The 16,592-nt window shown below is 36.7% G+C and overlaps 3 protein-coding genes across 6 annotated transcripts in view; 1 reads left to right on the forward strand and 2 right to left on the reverse strand.

Annotated features, from left to right (window-relative positions):
• The window catches only part of Rab27 (RAS oncogene family member Rab27), a 21,122-nt gene extending 14,281 nt beyond the window's left edge, over window positions 1-6,841 (reverse strand). The window contains exons 1-3 of one of the 4 annotated variants that reach the window (XM_022062111.2): window positions 6,743-6,841; window positions 4,216-4,381; window positions 2,568-2,635 (exon numbers count right to left, since the gene is read on the reverse strand). In XM_022062111.2, coding sequence (XP_021917803.1) covers window positions 2,568-2,635; window positions 4,216-4,359 — 212 coding nt within the window. In that variant the 5' untranslated portion in view covers window positions 4,360-4,381; window positions 6,743-6,841. The other 3 variants (XM_022062112.2, XM_022062113.2, XM_022062108.2) reach the window with 3 other exon arrangements.
• LOC110828921 (migration and invasion enhancer 1) lies at window positions 6,788-14,657 on the forward strand. The gene is made up of 3 exons (XM_022062117.2): window positions 6,788-6,918; window positions 7,584-7,681; window positions 13,390-14,657. Exons 1-3 carry the CDS (start codon window positions 6,890-6,892, stop codon window positions 13,551-13,553), a joined length of 291 nt encoding a protein of 96 aa, XP_021917809.1. The 5' UTR covers window positions 6,788-6,889; the 3' UTR covers window positions 13,554-14,657.
• LOC110828919 (dnaJ homolog subfamily C member 9) lies at window positions 9,649-12,818 on the reverse strand. Its single transcript, XM_022062107.2, has 5 exons — window positions 12,283-12,818; window positions 11,999-12,151; window positions 11,794-11,910; window positions 11,446-11,657; window positions 9,649-10,012 (listed from the first exon to the last, which is right to left on the reverse strand). The coding sequence occupies exons 1-5, from the start codon at window positions 12,374-12,376 to the stop codon at window positions 9,821-9,823; spliced, it is 768 nt and encodes a 255-aa protein (XP_021917799.1). The 5' UTR covers window positions 12,377-12,818; the 3' UTR covers window positions 9,649-9,820.
• Window positions 14,658-16,592: the final 1,935 nt, after the last annotated feature.

A 16,592-nucleotide genomic window follows, 5' to 3' on the forward strand; every position in this document is an offset into this window, starting at 1 on the left:
ATGGCCAATTGGCAGGCTGGAGCAGATACAAAGTTGAATTTTTAACATGATAAAGTTTGGGTAAGCTTCTCACTTTGTGGCTACATTTTGAACAAGGAGTTTGTGCTCGCCAATTAGAAATTTGTGAGAGACACAGTGATATTGTTTTGTAACTTCAATCTAAATTATACCTATTTCTCCTCAGCTAAGTTAAAAATTATAAAATTTCTTATCAGTATTAATCATCAATAAATGTTAATACAACATGAACAGTCCATTGCTAACTGGCTCAAAGATTCAATACTCATCTCTGGTCATGGCAGTGTCTGTGATACTGGATTGATAACTTTACTATACAATCTTTATTTCAATAAATCTCCATAAACAAACCAATGTGTTCCTGCTTCATTATCAAAGTGGCTACACCAACGATCAACGCAGAAGTAACCTTCCATGCATTCTTCTAAAGCTTCACCATAAATATTCCCTGTGTGGAATCTTTTACCTCCCACTGAGAAAATTCTGCCAAACATACTTGAATTCCTGAGATCATAATCACATCAAATGAAAACCTTTTATCACAGCTTGTGTACTGCAGATAGGTTTGGCACCACCTTGTCATTTTTCAGTATAGCCCACTACATTCAATACATGCCCTCCAGCACTTCATTAATGACTGAATTATAACTGAAAGAAAAACCCCTTTGGCCATGTGCACAGCCTCTCATAAACTGCCTTATGCTTCTTCATCAGGGTACAAAGTCTCCACCAGTCACCTCCTTGAGTGGTCCAAAGATAGTACTTGAAAGGGGCGAAGTCAGGCTAGTATGGAGGATGAGGGAGGCAATCAAAACACATGTCCTTGATGGCCGCACGGGCATTGTCATGCTGCAGCAAGACACTAATATTGAGCAGTCCACAAAGCTTCCAAGGGAGCAACTATTTTTGCATTGCTCTGCTGACGTCATGCAGCCCGTGTTGCCAGATCGACCATGCACATTCGGTGCCTCTAACCCTTGGTACAGCTGCATGCAGTAGGTTCTGATTCTGCCCCCCCCCCCCTTTAATATTTTCATTTAACTGACCCTCAAATTTTAATATCAAGTAAATCCACTCATTGAGTTGGGCACCCTGAGTGTAACGTATTTCTAGCGACTAATTTCTAACAAAATTAGAGAAAAATACACTGCTAAAATAATGAATACCTATTAGCAACTTTCTTAGTGCTTGATTTTCTGCAAAGTTCTTGCAAAGCATTCATCTAAAGAGAATGAGAAGAAAGTTCCTTCGATTCAGACCCATTAAAACTGGTCAGCAAGAACTGACAATAATATGTATGACAATTAAAACAATGTTTCATTTGAAACTGAATATTGTACATTATCAATAACATACACCCTGGGAGAGACTTTTTATTTCAAAAATATTTTTCTGTGCAAAGCGCATACACTAAAACTGACCCAAAGTTGTCAGCAGTTGCATGTCTTATATGTACACAAACTTTTGTGTTAAATTGTGACAACATAAACGAAACACATAGAACCTTACTTCGCATTCAACATACAAACTGTTAATTACTGCTGCCTACCTTTCAGGAAGAATAGTAAATGTATTAATGAATCCCTACTTATCTATTATCGAGCCCTAGCCTCCTCCCCTACTTATCAGTGCTATTAATTATGTGCATGAAGTTTATATAAATCTCAGGTAACAAATTTCAAACCTGTTAACTATATTTTTAAAAGAAAATACCTGGAAATGTACAAATTAAATGTATGAATGAAGGAAGAACACTTAACAAAAGAAACTCCACAATCGTTTTTTTACCTTATTCAATACATATGAATAAGGTTAAATGCTGAATACAGTAATCAGCTTCATGAAGAAGGCAAAAGTGCAGTGGAGGAAAAAAGGTGATTAATCACATTATGCCACATTATAAAAATGCCTCTAAAAAAGTATGCACACTTAACTGATAATTCAGTGTCAGTAATGCTCATCATTATGGGTAGGGGACAGCAGAATAAGCATAGAATCGTTAACGAACTTAAATAACAGGACTGATTTACACATCACAAACTTCACATGTAACAACTAGAAATTAAACCCCAGTAATTTGGCTGAAAGGTTAAAAAATTGCTTGAAAACAGCAACAGGGATGGTGGCTTCTGAAACTCTCAGTATATTATCATGAATGTTAGCTTCAGGCTCTGAATCCACGCCTACAATGTCTATAACAACTCAGTGGCTTAATCAGTAAAACAGGCAGTGTGCAAAGCTGACAACTCACCTCCATCTGGAACTATACTTCTAAACCTAATATGTCTTTCTGATGTGAAGCTTAATTAAGCATAATGACAACTTTACTTCTACAACTATTATAACAACATTATGCCACTTACCATGTCACTCCAAGAAAGTGGTAATAAAAAGCCTTTAAACAGGTAATAAATACTTCATTATGGTCCCATTACTTCATAATAGTTACTGTCAACTGTCACATCTAGCCATTACACTGTTCCATTATTATTGTAAAATGGGTTTATTTTACCACAAAGTTACCCTGCAACTTCATAGCAAAAGCTCACCTCTCCTGACCAGCTGTATCCCACAGCTGCAAATGTACCCTCTGGCTACAGCCCTGAGACCGATACACCTGCAACATCAAATACAGCCATTTCTCACATCAGATAAATACACTTTAGTAACATTGCTAATTAACAATAAAAACATAAAGGTTCAACACTGACAGTACCAAATCCTTTCAATGGATATGATCCTGAGACAGTTCCATTCACCTCCACTACTTCCATAATTTTATTCTTAATGTTACTCTTCCATTTTCTCAGTTTTCCAACTGGCTCTTTTAAAAAACATTTCTCCACCAAAATTTTGATCTGCATTCCTGAGACACCAGAGACAAAATGGAAATACAATAGAACTGTAGATCATGTATTTACAGACTTCAAGGAAGTCTGTGTTTCATTTAGGAGGGAAGTACAGTACTATACAACACACTCATTAAATTCAGTATACCAATAAAACTAGTCAGGCTAATTAAAACGAGTTTAAGTGAGACATACAGTAAAACACGTTTTGGTAAATATTTGTCTGATCCACATGGTCGGTGTAGCTCAGTCAGTACAGTGACTGGCTACAGACTAGACAACCGGGGTTCGATCCCTGACCGGGGCAGAGGATTTTTCCTCTAGCTTCTGCGTCCAGACCGGCTCTGGGGCCCACCCAGCCTCCTATCCAATGGGTACTGGGGTCCTTTCTCGGGAGTACAGTGCGGCCGGGGTGTGATGCTGACCATTTACCCCCATCTAGTGCTGAGGTCAAGAATGAGTAGGAGCTATACCTCCACTTCCCCCAGGCATATCATGGGACAGCTTTACTTTACTTTTACTGATCCATATCCTATTCAGAATGGTCTGAAACAAGGAGATGCTTTATGACCATTGCTCTTCAACTTTGATTTAGAATATGCCATCAGCATGGTCCAAGAAGAGAAAGAGGGACTGAAAATGAATGGGGCAATCAGTTTGTGGTCTATGTCAATAAAGTTAATTTATTAGGTGAAAATTTAAATGTCTCAAATATTAGAAGCTCTACAGATTTTAGTAAGGATAATGGTGTAGAAGCAAACACAGAAAAAACTAAGTACATATTCAAGACATTAATAAATAAAATTTTATTCATGAGGAAGTTAAGAGCAGATTAAACTTGAAGAATGTTTGCTACCATGCAGTTCAGAAACATTTGTCTTCCCATCTGCCATCTAAGAACATAAAGATTAAAATATATCAAATTATAATTTTATTTGTTCTTTGTATAGGTATAAAATATGGTCTCTCACAGTAAGTAAAGAGTACAGATTTAAGATGTTTAAGAACAGGGTGCTTAGGAGAATATTTAGAGTGATAAAGCAACAGAAGGCTGGTGAAAATTTCATACTGAGGAGCATCATAGTTTGTACTTTACAACAAATTGCAGGCTTAGAATGACAAGGTTCTAAATAATAAAATAGGCAAACTCCAGATTTCCTTCACATTGGTATCAGACTGGCACATTCTGTCACTCAAGTAATTTTTAGATCATACTGACCAGTTTGCTGACAGTAAAAAATAAACAGTAAATCTTCAACGATATGGAATTCTGCTCACATCACACCACTGTGGATTGCAAACAGTGAGAGCTGAAAGTGACAAAAGAATAATCCAAACATTAACTTACGAGTCTCTTTTCTCGGAAGTCTATGCCAACAGTTGAGATGAAACGATTATTGAAGGTTCCATCTGTATACTGATAAAGGAAGCTTGTCTTTCCTACTCCAGAATCACCCAAAGCCAGAAATTTAATTAAGTAATCATAATCCATTGTAGATACACAATCTGCAGATCTATATGAAAATAGGGAAAAACAATTAAGTAGCAAATAATACAGCAATAGTTGTATAAAAACCCTACTCTTGATAAAAAAACAGAGAATTATAATAATGATGAATTAAGCTATTCAATAACAAATAAACAATATTAAACAAGTGGGTGGATGGATGGACGGAAAGACAAACAGAAACACGGGCAGGCAGACAGACAGACACACATTCAGCATATTTTTGTTATTAAAATAGTACCAGTATCAACATCTATACATAATAATATCAAATTTGGTTGAAAGCATCCCACAAAATGTCTGCTGAACTTCAGGTTGTTATTAATTTTTTTCTGTTTTTTTGAGTGAAACAATTTGTATCAGTGTGGGTTGAAACTTGTTTATTCTTGTCCATCACTTTCACACACTCAGTTCACAGTCCATTCACTTTAAATCAACATAACACACCACAGATGGGTTGGCATCTTAACCATCACATAGCTACCTAATTAACACATCCCCATTATTCTTATGTCCTTGTGTCCTACACCATCCTTTTAAAGCATTTGATACATTTATCTTTAAATGAGCATTCATGAACTGCCATAGTTCTGAATTAACAATGAGCTGCTTCCAACAAATTATTTAAATCTATGAGAGCAAATATAAGGGTGTCCATTAATTAACACAACTTTAATTCATACTCTGAAACAAATTTTCTGACTACAACATATTTTTATACTAGAAAATTCAGGTTATGATGTGATACCATTTTATAAACTAAAAAATTTCTGAACAGAATATTTGCCAATATTACTGTTTTCAAAACGGAAGGACGTACAAAGTTGAATTTCTTTCCCAGTAATCTTCTACTAAGTGTCTAAAAACACAATTCACTTTCTTTTGTAGTTCAGAGTACATTAGTTCCTGTGTACAAACTAAAGTTGTGTTAATTAAGGGAAACACTTATATTCACTGATTTCAGCTTATCTAGCGACCTCTGACTTTGCAGAGGTCAAAGGTACAATTCTCCATTCTTGTTTTAAAAGTTAATTTATACAGTACTGTGACATGGAGAAAAAAAACTCATCAAAATAAAAATCATGCAACTATAAAATTTCTGAAGACTGGTTATTTGATATGGAATGACTCAACTACATAATGGTTTTGATTCTGGCCCATGCTGACAAGACATTTTCCACTCAGAATAAGTCAATGAATAACCGCCTGAAGGTTGGCAGACATTTCATGGGACATCCTGTAGAGAGAATCATATGCATTTGCGCAGTCTTCACACTTAAGCACAGACTTAGCCAGTCAATCATTTCTTAGTAATATAATTAATGTATGGAGCAGAGGGTACAAGTTAAAATGAGTTCTTTCAATGTTATTTTAAACTGTTTACTTCTAGTGGATAACATTTAACAATGATGGGGGGGGGGATTATTAAATACTTTAATTCCAGCATACTAAGACTCCTTAAAATATGCTATAAGATTGGCAATGATCTATGAAGATCATGTTTGTAGTTCATCTTGACTCCACACACCTCTGAGTTTATATGACAATTACTTACTGGCAACAGGTAGTGTATAAATATTCTTAAACAATTCTTTACATGATTCTATTTTCTTAACACCTTGAATTTTAATAAATTCTTTCTGCCAGTTTACAAATGCTGTGTATAAAACATGGAATGTTCATAACTAAATTTATTTGTTAGCCATAGCAGGGTTCATTGAGTGATTGAGAATTTGGAAAGTTTTATGACCAACCATTCTTTAAAAACTGAATACTCTGTGTATCTCCTTTGGAAGTTGGTTGCCCCACTTCCAAAGGTTACATCATGTAACAAACTACACAATACTTCACAATACTTTATACATTATTAGAATTTTTGTGTTATATAATGTTGTCTGAAAGAGTACTTATTAATTTGATCCCTGCATATTAATGAGGTTTATGCTCAGCTGATGGGAGACCATGCTTATGCCTTGGATTTGTGCTACATACATCAGAGTTTGTTGGAACTTCACCAGGTTATCCTCAAAAATAGACAATAATGACAGTATGGTTTCACTCACAAGGGGGGATATAATCAATTTCTGAAATAGCTCTCTGCAGAATGAGCCGCCTATTGCATTTGTTTCTTATAACAAACATTCCAAAACAAACAGTTCATAAGTAATTTTGTTCTACTAAATACCAAGTTAACCTACAATTTATTTTGCTACGTTGGCAGCACAGACATGTTGGCGAAACATTCTCCTCATTATTCGTTTTATTTCAGATACATGTATGACTGCTCTTGTAAGCCAAATCGTAATCTACTCCACATTTTTTTCCGCACTGCCATGTCAATTAAAATTAACACGAAATACACACGTACCTGTAGGCAGTGTCAACGCCCCCTTCTAAAAACAAGCGAACGCGCCAGAGATTTTAAATTGGTCTCTAGAGCGTGTTCATTGTGACCGTCAAATTGTCATTTCAGAGATTTTGCAGGATTCTAGTCTAATTTCTTTAATTACCACTAATGGATGTGAAAGTAGAAGTCGAATACTGGTAAGTTACTTGGAGTATGTGTGTAGTATTCACGCCATATCATTCTAAAACATGTTCTATCTACGGTGTCTTGATAGTTGAACAGAATCACGGATACGAAATGCACAAAAAATGCAACATGACTCTTTGGTGCTAGATGTAAGAATAAATAAAATTCATGTAAAAATACCTTACATACAGCAATTGAAGGAAATGGCATTGAACAGGGTTAATGTAAGAAAGTACATTACATTAGGGACAAATTGCATCGTGTTGCTCCTTGTGCGTAGGGAGTATGCACAAAGATTGTGACGAGAGAAACGTTTATAAGCACATTACTCCAAACATGCCTTTCCACCCAAATCTATGCATTAGCCGAATAAGTTTAGTTTAATTATTATGTTGGGGAAAAAAATGAGATCATGGAAAGGGTGCTAGATTTTTTGTCATTTTTGTGTGCAATGAAATGTCCTCTTCAAAAAGAGAAGGTAAATAGCATAACTCCTCCATGACTGAATTATTTAGAAAACAGAGCTATCTACTATTACAATACCATAAGTATTTTCTATAATGGGAACTAAATATGTGTGGTAGCAACACTGCTATCCGGTCACAGAAAACAGCCAGAACGAGTGATAAGCCACACTATCCATTCTGTTATACTTTTATTATGAATTATTTTACAGTGGTTCTTGTGGCTACAGTTCTAATTTTGAGGAACTAGCAACCCAAATACGCTCTAGTGTACCTACAGCTGCTGTTTCGGGCAAAGAGGGACGGAGAGGTAAGATGGAGAGCTTTTGCAAGACTTTTATACATTTTGAATAGTATGATGACATTTGTTATGGAGGAGGTCCACTGGAATTGCCTAACAAGGTTACTGTCTTCCTACTAAATTTTATATTAATTTAATTGACAAGGTGCAGTTCATCCACCACTGTCCCATAATGTTATTAATGCAACTTATATTACTAATATTTAAGTAATACTATTAAATATGAAAGGAAACTTAGAGGCATTATAATATCCAATGTTTCAGTGTGGTGAGTGGGGAATAGTGGGTTTAGAATATCACTGAAGAGAAAACAGTCACATATTTCCACTAAGATACACAAACACAGATTTTGGTCCTATCACCACCAGACTTCATGAATTGTTACAAGAAATGCTATTTTATGAAACCATAGCATTCCAGCATCTCCCCGATAGGTAATTCATAATTCAGCATGTATGATGCCAATAGATGGAGAAGAAGGCTGCCTGTTTAGTAAAAACAGACAAAGAAATATGTTAGCCAGTGCCTTTGACTGCTATTGAACCTGTTGATGAGAGGTCAGTTCAAATTTGAACGAACAGGTGCAGATAAGGAGTGATGCACCATGATGCTGGTCACAGGTTGCTACCATTCGTAATTTTCAAAAATAAAACTCTCTCAAAAGACTGATTTCCACCAAGAATTATTATAAGGGTTCAAGAAAAAGGGTGGATGACTGAGTTCATCTGGAAAGGTTAAACCTTGTGTGGAAAAGGCTGCCGGGCACTTTGTTATGCAAGGATGCCATGTTGGTTTTAGACGTATGGCTTTGGACATATGACAGAAAGTGTGAAAGCAAAAGAACAAGGATTCCAATCTTGTTGTTATCCCCAGTGGATGACCAAGTTATTGCCACCCTTGAATGTTGTCATTAATCAGCCATTCAAGTTCACTTTCCAACACCTTTACAAGTGGATAACAACCATGAAACATGAACTGAGGCCTGGTGATAGAATGAAGTGCACACTGTTTCCAGCAGTGTGTGAATGAGTACTTGCAGCATGGCACTTCATTTTCCCAGAAATTGTGGAGAAAAGTTTCATAGTACTGGAATGTTGAATGAAATGGATGGGAGTTAAGATTTCATGATCAGCGACCTTGACAATAAAAAAGGGTAATGGTAATGTGATGACAACACTATCAGTAGTGACAGTGAATGACACAAACACGTTAGTAAATTGTTGATTGATGGCAGTTTAAATCAAACTGCATATTACTGGCAGGTAAATATTAAGCTTTGAAATTGTAACTGATAACTTCATGCTGTATGAAGAAAAAACATTCCACTTTCTCCCACATTAAATGTTTCGTGTATTACACACATCCTAACTTCGAACAAACTGCACGTTATAAATAACTAACTAGATGGCTTACCGAACCCGAAGGTTCATCACCGAATTAACCAAAGCCCTCCACCGAACCCTATCCTGGGCCAACAAAATCCAGTCTCCTTCAACTCCTATCTCCCATAGATCCCACTTGACATTATCCTCCCATATACGTCTAGGTCTCCCCAGCGGTCTCTTCCCCTCAGGCTTCCCAACCAATACCTGGTGTACATCTCTTGTCCCATCCATGCGCGTTACATGCCCCGCCAATCTCATTCTTCTCGACTTAATCACCCTGACAATACTGGGGGAGGAGTATAAATTTTTAAGTTTGTCATTATGTAGTTTTCTCCAGACCCCATCGTCTTCTCTCCTAGGCCCAAATATCCTCCTTAACACCCTAACTGCTCGTTATACACAAATAAATACAGTTCATGAGATTTTAGATTTTGAATAGCAATGGAAATGTTGAGGCTACACAGACAAAAACCAGAAGACACAATTCAAAATTATTTTGAGGTGAACACACATTATAAGGGTAAACTTTTTACAGAATCAATCCAGTTATTTGTCAGGTCTCATATATTCCTGAAAATGAGGCAAAGTAAATAGATATAACATTCTCACATGAGAGTGTATTTTCTGAAAGTCATAACAAAACTGACACATGTTAAATGAACCAAATGCATGCTACATATATCATTACTTTGGTATGTTTTCCATTGTGAAAATTATGCAAAAAACACATTATTTCAAGATCAAATTATATTAATGCTATTAACTACTTCTTCTTTGAGGTCTTTTTCCCAGTAGACTTTCCGCCATACTTCTTGGCCAACATATCAAAGAAAGTGTTCATCTCAGTATTGCGCTCCTGCTGTTTCTTCTGGATCAGCACCTTGAGGTCATCATCCATATCACCCAAACCCTTTTCCTGCTTCAGTTTGGCTGCCTCTTTGGCTTCTTTCTCCCACTGCACAAACATTTTACAAAATTTTCAAATGCAAGAACTCAGAATTAATCATAATACTATGGATTGTTTGTTAATTTTGGTTATTATACAATGCTGTTGTAAACTGAAGCAACACTATATGGTAGGCTGAAAAAGTAAATAGTAATGGCCTGGTTAAGGTATTGTCTTCCATTCTGCATTAATTTTTTGTTTGGAGAAATCATGGGGACCAGCTGGTCTCTGGTCATTATTTAAACTAGGTGCCTCCTAAATGCAGGACGAGTTTATGCTGTGCTAGCTTACATAATACCATAGAATGTCAAGTTTAACAGTCCCACTTCAGAAACTAAGTTATTTTATCATAATTGTGGGTATTTGTATTACATCCTGTGAGTGACTGGCTATGGACTGTACAACTGGGGTTCGATCCCCAATTGGGGAGGAGAACTTTTCCTCTAACCTCTGTGCCCAGACCAGTTCTGGGACCCACCCAGCCTCCTATCCAATGGGTACCAGGGTCCTTTCCCAGGGGCAAAGGGCGGCTGAGGCATGACACTGACCACACACACCCATCTAGTACCAAGGTCAAGAATGAATACACCCCCCCCAAGCTCCTACATGGCGTATAGTGGGACAGCTTTACTTTTACTAAGACATTTTTATCTCATGGCAATTCCTGAAGAGTGAAGACTGTATGTCATGTAAGCTATAGTTGGTAATTCTTTGGGTTGCATTATTCTATATATAATATACAATTAGTATTATCTGAAGCTCTTTTATCTAAACTTTTTAAAATAGTATATTTTAAAATTTTCATAAAATTCTATTTATTGAGGCAATGAATGATCAAAGTAATAATCACAATGATGCATGCTGAACTAAGAACCGTAGAGAAAGTAGTTGCAGCCAACTTTAAGATGTTATACTGACATTCACCTTTAAGGAATGAAAAAAAAAAACTTGTGGATAACCTGCTCAGTAGAAGGTTACAGTGCCTAAAAAGTTAACCTTGTTTATTAACAGGATTTTGATTTTAAATTCTCTTTCGTACATTCTTAAGCAAATAAAATGCAACATTATAGTGCAGTTACTGATCAATTCACCTTGTGTCATGTTACTTGTATGATGTAAATCTGAACTAAAGTATAGTCAACAGAACTAATTAAACCTGATATTCACTGAAAACTATGTGGTAAAGCCAAATTAATTAAATAAAACCATGCCTAACACTGATATAAATGCTACAGTAACTGAAAATTTCTGTCCTATATTGAATCGGTGAATATTATTGCAGTATGTACTTCTTACTAACTGATTTTATGTATCTGGGCAGAGAAAGAACAGTAGTGAGTAATCCAGCCCAAAAATTACAGTTTTCCTGAAAACTATTGCCAAATAAGTAGAATGCCCCATAATAATATAAATAAACATGAGTACATGACATATTCTATCACCTTTCTTTTCCTCCGTTCTCGCTTTCTGGGTGTCTCATCTGTAAAGGCCTTGTATTCTGGCACATCTCCTTTGTCAATCAGACCTTGTATGAGCTCTCTCAGTCTTGATTCTTCATCTGTATGAGTAAATGGTACAGCCTCCAATATAAAATCCATATCTCCTTTTCCATCCAAATAAGCTCGCTTAAGATCACCAAGTTCTTCTTCTGAACCTGAAATAAGCAGCCCATTCTGACAATACAACACTGTAAGAACATGGACATTTTTCATGCAGAAAGTTTGGAACTACCAATCAGAAAAACTTTTCCAAGTATAAACGATGCCTGCCCACTCACAGCAGTCCATTACCTTTATACTTCTTCTCATAATCAGTAATATCTTTTACAGTAATGGGTTTGAACAGCATCCTCCAATATTCATCCCAATCCCTTTCTGCCATCTCATCACTCTCTTCATCAAAATCACCTAAAAAATGATATATACACCATGATGCAAAATGCATTCTCGAATGTGAACAGAATTAAAAATAATATTAAATATTGCAAATGCTTGCCAGATTCATCATAAATGGCCTTCTTCTCTTCGTCACTTAAAATAGAATGGATTTTCCCCAACACTTTGAATTTTTCTGTAGCTTCTGCTTTCTCCTTTTCTTCTACCCGGTCAGGGTGAACCAACAGTGACAGCTTGTGATATGCCTTTCGAACTGGAAAAGAAGTATATGTAGAAATTACGTTTTAAGAATGTACATGACTTGATTTGTGCCACGTGCACGTTATGTAAAGTTGTAAACTGAAAAAAGAGGTTAGGGAGCACATTTCAAGAAATAACGTTCACCTTGTTTCTCATTTGCTGAATTAGGAATCTTTAATACTTCGTATAAGTCCCTGCTTCCAAAGTATTTTTCACACAAATCGAGTAAAGCGGGCATCGTGCCCTGATTTGTATAATGTAACAGATATTTGACAGCAAATTTATCACTTTACACTTTCGGCGCCAAGGAGTACTGACTGATACAAATGCGATATGTAACGAGACCAGTGATATCGAAGTCAATGGATTCGATTTACAGTCGCAGTTGTCACAACTTTTTGAACTGCTCCGTGCTTTTTGAAATAATAATTTTGGGTTTTCAAGCCGGGGTAACATTCACCCTTTCGTATAGACTCTCGGCCAGCAGGGTTGAAATGTATTGAAACGTCATTTATTAAATCCTCTATGAAATTGGGCATACTATTGCAGATTTACATAGGCCTGTTACTTATTTTTTTCAGGCAAAATCAGTATTTAATGATATTTTACTCTGATTTTGCTTGAGTAATCTTTCAATATCTTGCAGTTCGTATGCTCCACTCCAGAAGTTTATAAGTATGACACATCATAGCTCTTGATTTGACGTTCTTCATCAAGGTGAACAGTTGCTGACAATGGTATATATCGCTAAATTCTGACAAGACGTGTGATCTGATATAAGGTAGCCGTACTTTAGGGTACTTTATGCATAAGTCTGACTTAAAAACACCAGTCTGTCGACGTTTCAGCCGAAGAGGCCGTGCCACCGTCTATCGGTAATCGTAGATCGTATAATAACTCGGGACCTTCTAAATGGAGCCAAAATTGTGCTTTTAATTTCCTGCACTCAGTAACACCAATGTTATGGCTACGAAAGTCTTGGGGTTTAAATATGATAACGCTATTACTCATATTCATCTGTGTCCCCGTGATGGCGTAATCGGTGTTACTGTAATCACTGGATAACGTTAACAAGAAAGAAGTACCTTTTTAAGTTCTTATAACGGTGAATGTGAAGATAGCTGTGTTTATATTTTTTGGTGTAGATTTTCTACCTTCATTTTCCAAAAGGAATTTCCTGTTCATCCGTTTGGTACGTGAAGTCAGCGGCTCACTCTGTCTGTTGAAGAACAATTTTTTTTTTGTTTCTAGGGTCATTTGAGGTGTCAGTCAATGGGACATTGGTGTACTCCAAGTTGTCTACGATGGCATTTCCTGATTTCAAGAATGTTACTGATATTGTGAGTGACGCAGCTGAGGGGAAGAACGTGGCTCCTGTACTAAAACAGCAACCAATTGATTGCATTATTGTATAATGTAGAACTTGTTGTGGCAATTATGTTCAATTAACCCTGTACAACCAAACAATCCCAGTTGTAAATGTTTCTGGATGTCCTTTTACTTTTGCATTTCAAAATAGTCAGCAAGTTAGATTATTATTTAGTTAAAAAATAAATGTGCACTGGCAGTACCATAATTACTATATTAATGTACTGTATGGGTTATATTCAGTCTCACAAAGTTCATTGTAAATGTGACTTGTTATTTTAAAGCAAGTTGAAGTGTGACCATCTAGAATAGGGAGGTACTGTCCCTCCAGTTCTCTCTTGCAGAGCTTGTCTATAAATACAAATATATAAATTAATACTGGAATAGAGCAAGTACAGTCTAAGAGTAACATCACAAGGTGCTGGTTAAGGGTGCCTACTGTTACCCACATTTAATTTATATATGAAGTCACCAAAATATGGCAGACAGAATTTAAAACAACAAATTACTGTATGTTGTTAACAAACCCTTAAACACTACTGTTTTTTTATATATAATAATGTCATATATACATGCTCAGGAAATAAGGTCTGTATAAATGACTTAATTTTGTAACAAAATATAACTTGAAAATCCCCATCAATAAAATTGAAGTGTCTGGATTAAGAGTAACACTGCGTGAGGGTTTACATAACATGGCCCACGTGGAACAAGCATCCTGTTGTGGTAGTATTATTCACCAGACATTTTGATAAAACCCTGTAAAATATGGTACTGGTACTTAAAATGTATTATTTTGTACTGAATCAAGTCCTTTATTTAAATGGATCAGTGACTGAAAACTAACGTGCTGAAAATTGTTGCATTTTTCTCACTGTTGAATCAATCTTTCAGACAACCCATAATAAAATTCACATGGTGACACTTCTTCTTTCTTCCCAAGGTTCAGGTACAGATTTCCCCATTCTGAAGTAAAGACTTGGATCTATTGATCCTTCCACCTCCTTGTAGATCTCCCAAGGTCTCTTCTTCCCTTCGGTTTACATTCTGTAGCAGCTTTGGGGAGGCATTCCTGGGGCATCCTTTCCAGATGTTCTTTCCGTTTTTGTATGTAATTCTTGATTTCTTTAATTACATTCATAGTAATCTCATCTGTGCAGCTTGTTCTTCTTTCATCCACTTTACCTAGCACCCAACATTCACTTCCATACAGTAGAGCAGGTTTACCAACTATATTGTGGAATCTCCATAAGATATCTTTCCTTGTTTGTCTTCTGAAATTTCTCTTTATTATTCCATTTATTCTGTTATAATTTGTCAATGGGGTCTCCAGTTTGTTTTGTCTTCCAAGCACATGTCATAAGTGCATTTTTCCAGTGTTAGTTTGGGTTGTTTATAATTAAAGAAAACTAGGCTAAATTAAACAAAACCACACCTTACATAACTTCTTTACCAAACAAGGTTGAAAAGGTGTAGTTCGTACCAAATACACACTTGCATTCTTTACATATCCTGGATTAATAAAAGATTGCCAGTTATCTTAGTTAGTGAGCTGGGGTAGCTCAGTCAGTGTAGTGACTAGCTACGGACTGGATGACTGGGGTTTGATCCCCGACGGGAAGAGGATATTTGTTGTCGCCTCTGTGTCCAGACTGGTTCTGGGGCCCACCCAGCCTCCTGTCCAGTGGGTACCGATGTCCTTACCCAGGGGTAAAGCACGGCTGGGGCGTGATGATGACCACTGACCCCTATCTAGTGCCAAGGTCAAGAATGAGTAGGAGCTATACTGCCCCCCCCCCCCCCCAAGTGCCCACATGGCATATAGTGGGACAGCTTTACTTTACTTTTACCAAATTTCATCCAGTTCTCAAGTTGAATTATGCAGACAAACCGACATGAACAGCCCTATATGGTTTCATTTCATTCACATCGTACAAAGAACATGCAAAATGTGGAAATGGACTCTGAATGTAGAATTTTTTAAGTTTCTATGAATGGGAAAACTTTTGTGTTTAATTTGTAGTGAAGGTCATGCCAGTTTGAAAGAATATAATATTGTTATACATTGAAATTTGAAGCAGAAGGAAAAGTACGAAAATCGTGTTGGTGCTGTCAGAAGAAAAATGTATCAGCTTTAAAATGTGGGCTTGAGTCACAACAGAATGTTTTCAAAAAACAACTGAATGACAATTCCTGTGCATTGTGGGGAAGTTATTGTGTTGCTCACTAAAGAAAGCAAACCTTTATCTGATGGGGGACATGTAACAAAACATTTACAACACACAGTGCAAGAAATCAGACCAAAAGCTTCAAGCCTCAGTTGATCTGCCCCATATTTATCAAAAGAATTTATTAGTACCATCTATGATATGTTTACATCTTAAAGATGCTAGGGCTACCACTTGACAACATGACACTACTTACAAGTTGGTACAGCTTGACAACAAAACTACAGCCCACAGACCAGGAGAAAAGCCCTGCTAGGAATTCGTTATACGCGCATGCGTAAGATTTTGCAGTGAGTGACGAATGTTCCACAACCACTGAACGAACAACAGACAACAGGCTTTCACGTGTTATAATGGGTATAGCTTTAAGATTGCCTCACAGAGGCACAGTGATGTAATCTAGAATATTATCGCAACACCCACAGAACACATTAGATGTGCACCCACTACACGCTACTCTTAACTGCTTGATATTTTCAGTCTGTGTGTAGTAGTGTAAAACTCTGATGTATCACACTTCCCACCAATAGCAGCCTTCTAGTCCACTAGAAAGTAAACATTCCCCTTGCACCGCCCCAGAAATGACTTCCCCCGGCAGGGCTTTTTTCCTGGTCTGTTGACAGTATATACTATGGCATGTTACAGGAAAAATATTAATATAACAAAAGCTTTACATACTGTCAATAGATGTCCTACCCTTCCAGGAATAACTGCTACATAAATGTGAGCTGCACATAGCTGGAAAGTTTGAACTCGAAATAATGCACATTCTGCAGAAAGTGGCTGCCAGCATGACTTGTATTATTGACAGCTCCACAGTAAAAGGTTATTTTGTTTGGTGAACAAATTAACAAGACA

Source organism: Zootermopsis nevadensis, unplaced genomic scaffold, assembly GCF_977971745.1.
Source record: "Zootermopsis nevadensis isolate Lab colony 2312 unplaced genomic scaffold, Znev_1.0 Znev_ptg000013l, whole genome shotgun sequence".
Classification (NCBI taxonomy): Eukaryota; Metazoa; Arthropoda; class Insecta; order Blattodea; family Termopsidae; genus Zootermopsis; species Zootermopsis nevadensis.

Coding starts and splice junctions, on each gene's coding strand:
- LOC110828921 (XM_022062117.2), top strand. CDS start 6,890: ATGGATGTGAAAGTAGAAGTCGAATACTG. Junction 6,919..7,583: donor AAAGTAGAAGTCGAATACTG/GTAAGTTACTTG, acceptor ATTATTTTACAG/TGGTTCTTGTGGCTACAGTT. Junction 7,682..13,389: donor GGGCAAAGAGGGACGGAGAG/GTAAGATGGAGA, acceptor TTTTGTTTCTAG/GGTCATTTGAGGTGTCAGTC.
- LOC110828919 (XM_022062107.2), bottom strand. CDS start 12,376: ATGCCCGCTTTACTCGATTTGTGTGAAAAATACTTTGGAAGCAGGGAC. Junction 12,152..12,282: donor TTCAGCAAATGAGAAACAAG/GTGAACGTTATT, acceptor CTTCTTTTCCAG/TTCGAAAGGCATATCACAAG. Junction 10,013..11,445: donor GAGAACGGAGGAAAAGAAAG/GTGATAGAATAT, acceptor ATGTTTGTGCAG/TGGGAGAAAGAAGCCAAAGA.